Source organism: Colobus angolensis, unplaced genomic scaffold, assembly GCF_000951035.1.
Source record: "Colobus angolensis palliatus isolate OR3802 unplaced genomic scaffold, Cang.pa_1.0 Scaffold9, whole genome shotgun sequence".
In the NCBI taxonomy this organism is placed as follows: Eukaryota; Metazoa; Chordata; class Mammalia; order Primates; family Cercopithecidae; genus Colobus; species Colobus angolensis.
In genome coordinates this window covers 6,225,261-6,227,192 of record NW_012122931.1, presented here as the reverse complement: position 1 = coordinate 6,227,192, position 1,932 = coordinate 6,225,261, and the positions used below count along the sequence as shown (strand labels likewise).

Here is a 1,932-nt window from a genome sequence, read left to right as displayed (position 1 = left end):
GGTGCCTGTAATCCCAGCTACTCAGGAGGCTGAGGCAGGAGAATTGCTTGAACCCGGGAGGTGGAGGTTGCAGTGAGCTGAGATCATGCCACTGCACTCCAGCCTGGGTGACAGAGCGAGACTCTGTCTAAAAAACAAAAACAACAACAACAAAAAAGATTAACAGTAAGGAATTCATTTGGGGGCCTTGGGTTCTAGGCCTGGTTGTGCCACTAACTGTGTGACTACAGAAATCATTTGTACAAAGTTGTGGGGGTGTCTGAGGTTCTCCCCGGCATTCTTATCAAGTTAGATCAGTCATCAGCTCGAGTGTGAAACAGAGAGAAAACGTCAAAAAGGATTTGAATAACTTAAACATTTTATTATGGATGAAAAGGAGTGGCTTGAGCACTCAAGTCTAAAGGCAAATCCCCAAGGCCAAGATGAGCCAGGAAAGGTGAGGTTATGCCTGAGCCTTAGCAGGGCCCATGCAGGGCTGGGATGTGATCGATACACAGTGGGACTCTACTGTCGGTCTCGGCCAAGCCTGGAGAGACCAGAAGCAACCCAAGACCCTACAAACCCACCTACAGAGGGGCTGAGAGAGGCCCAGGTCAGGCCGCCCTCACCTTTCAGACAGGAGGCACTTGGTTCTCTAAGATGAAGAAGGGCTGCTCCCACCCAGAACATTCTGTGTCACAGAGAAGAGGTTTCCCAACAGCATCTTCCCTGACCCAGAAATGTCTGAAACCTGGACAAAGACAGACACCCAAAGAGTATCTCTGCGGGCATGTGGGGATGTCAGGGCCAAGGTGTGACTTCAGGGCTAGAGCTCCGCCTTCCACTTCCGCAGCTTCTCGTCCATGGCCTGGAGCGTGGCTTCATCCTGCACCAGCACAGATAGTTCCCACACTCTCCCCATGCCCCCAGCAGGCCTTGGGAAGCTCTGGCAGGTCTTTCCTCCCCCAGCCCCGCCCTTTACCTTCACAAAACAGAAGCGGATATAGTGGTCAAAGTGCTTCTGATGTGGCACACTATAGAAGATGGAGACAGGGATGGCCACCAAGCCCTGGGGAGGAGGAAGGACATGTCTCAACACGGCTTCGTGGCCCAGCAGGCCTTGGCTCCGGAGGGGACAGACAGGTTCCCACAACCAGGCAGGGAAGGAGAGTTAGCTCCAATCCCGCACCTAGTGCTGCATGAAAGTCACAGAAAAAAGGCCGGGCGTGGTGGCTCACGCCTGTAATCCCAGCACTTTGGGAGGCTGAGACGGGTGGATCACCTGAGGTCAGGAGTTCGAGACCAACTGGCCAACATGGCCAAAACCCATCTCTTAAAAATACAAAAATTAGCTGGGCGTTGTGGCGCACGCCTGTAATCTCAGCTACTTGGGAGCTGAGGCAGGGGAACTGCTTGAACCCACGGGTGGAGGTTGCAGTGAGCTGAGATTGTGCCACTTCACTGCAGCTTGGGTGAGAGAGAGAAAATCCGTCTCAAAACAAAAACAAACATAAAGTCAGAGGAAAAGGATCCCAGAACGTCATTCCAAGTCCCTCCCTGGGTATAGAGGGCAGACAGACGCTGAGAGAGGGAAGTTCACGGAGCAGGTCAGGGCAGAGCCAGAGAAGAACAAAGCCTTAGAGTCACAGATCGAACCTGGATGGACCTCAGAGTTAATGGTCCAACTCCTCACTGTACAGATGGGAAGACGGAGATCCAAAGAGGCAGGAAATCCTGCCAGCTCACACAGCATCTCTGTGCAAGTTAGAAACAGGTTCCTTGGGCCAGGCACGGTGGCTCACACCTGTAATCCCAGCACTTTGGGAGGCCAAGTGGGGTGGATCACCTGAGGTCAGGAGTTGGAGACCAGCCTGACCAACATGGTGAAACCCTGTCTCTACTAAAAATACAAAAATTAGCCAGGCGTGGTGGTATGTGCCTATAATCCCAGCT

At 52.7% G+C, this 1,932-nt stretch overlaps 1 protein-coding gene across 4 annotated transcripts in view; it reads right to left on the bottom strand.

Moving 5' to 3' along the window:
* Positions 1–335: 335 nt before the first annotated feature.
* CCBL1 (cysteine conjugate-beta lyase, cytoplasmic) overlaps positions 336–1,932 on the bottom strand; it is a 62,403-nt gene continuing 60,806 nt past the window's right edge. For all 4 annotated transcript variants that reach the window (XM_011931248.1, XM_011931245.1, XM_011931247.1 and 1 more), the window contains 2 exons: positions 962–1,048; positions 336–865 (listed from right to left, as the gene is read on the bottom strand). In XM_011931248.1, the coding sequence (XP_011786638.1) occupies positions 806–865; positions 962–1,048 (147 nt within the window). In that variant the 3' untranslated portion in view covers positions 336–805. The remainder of the gene's footprint in view (positions 866–961; positions 1,049–1,932) is intronic.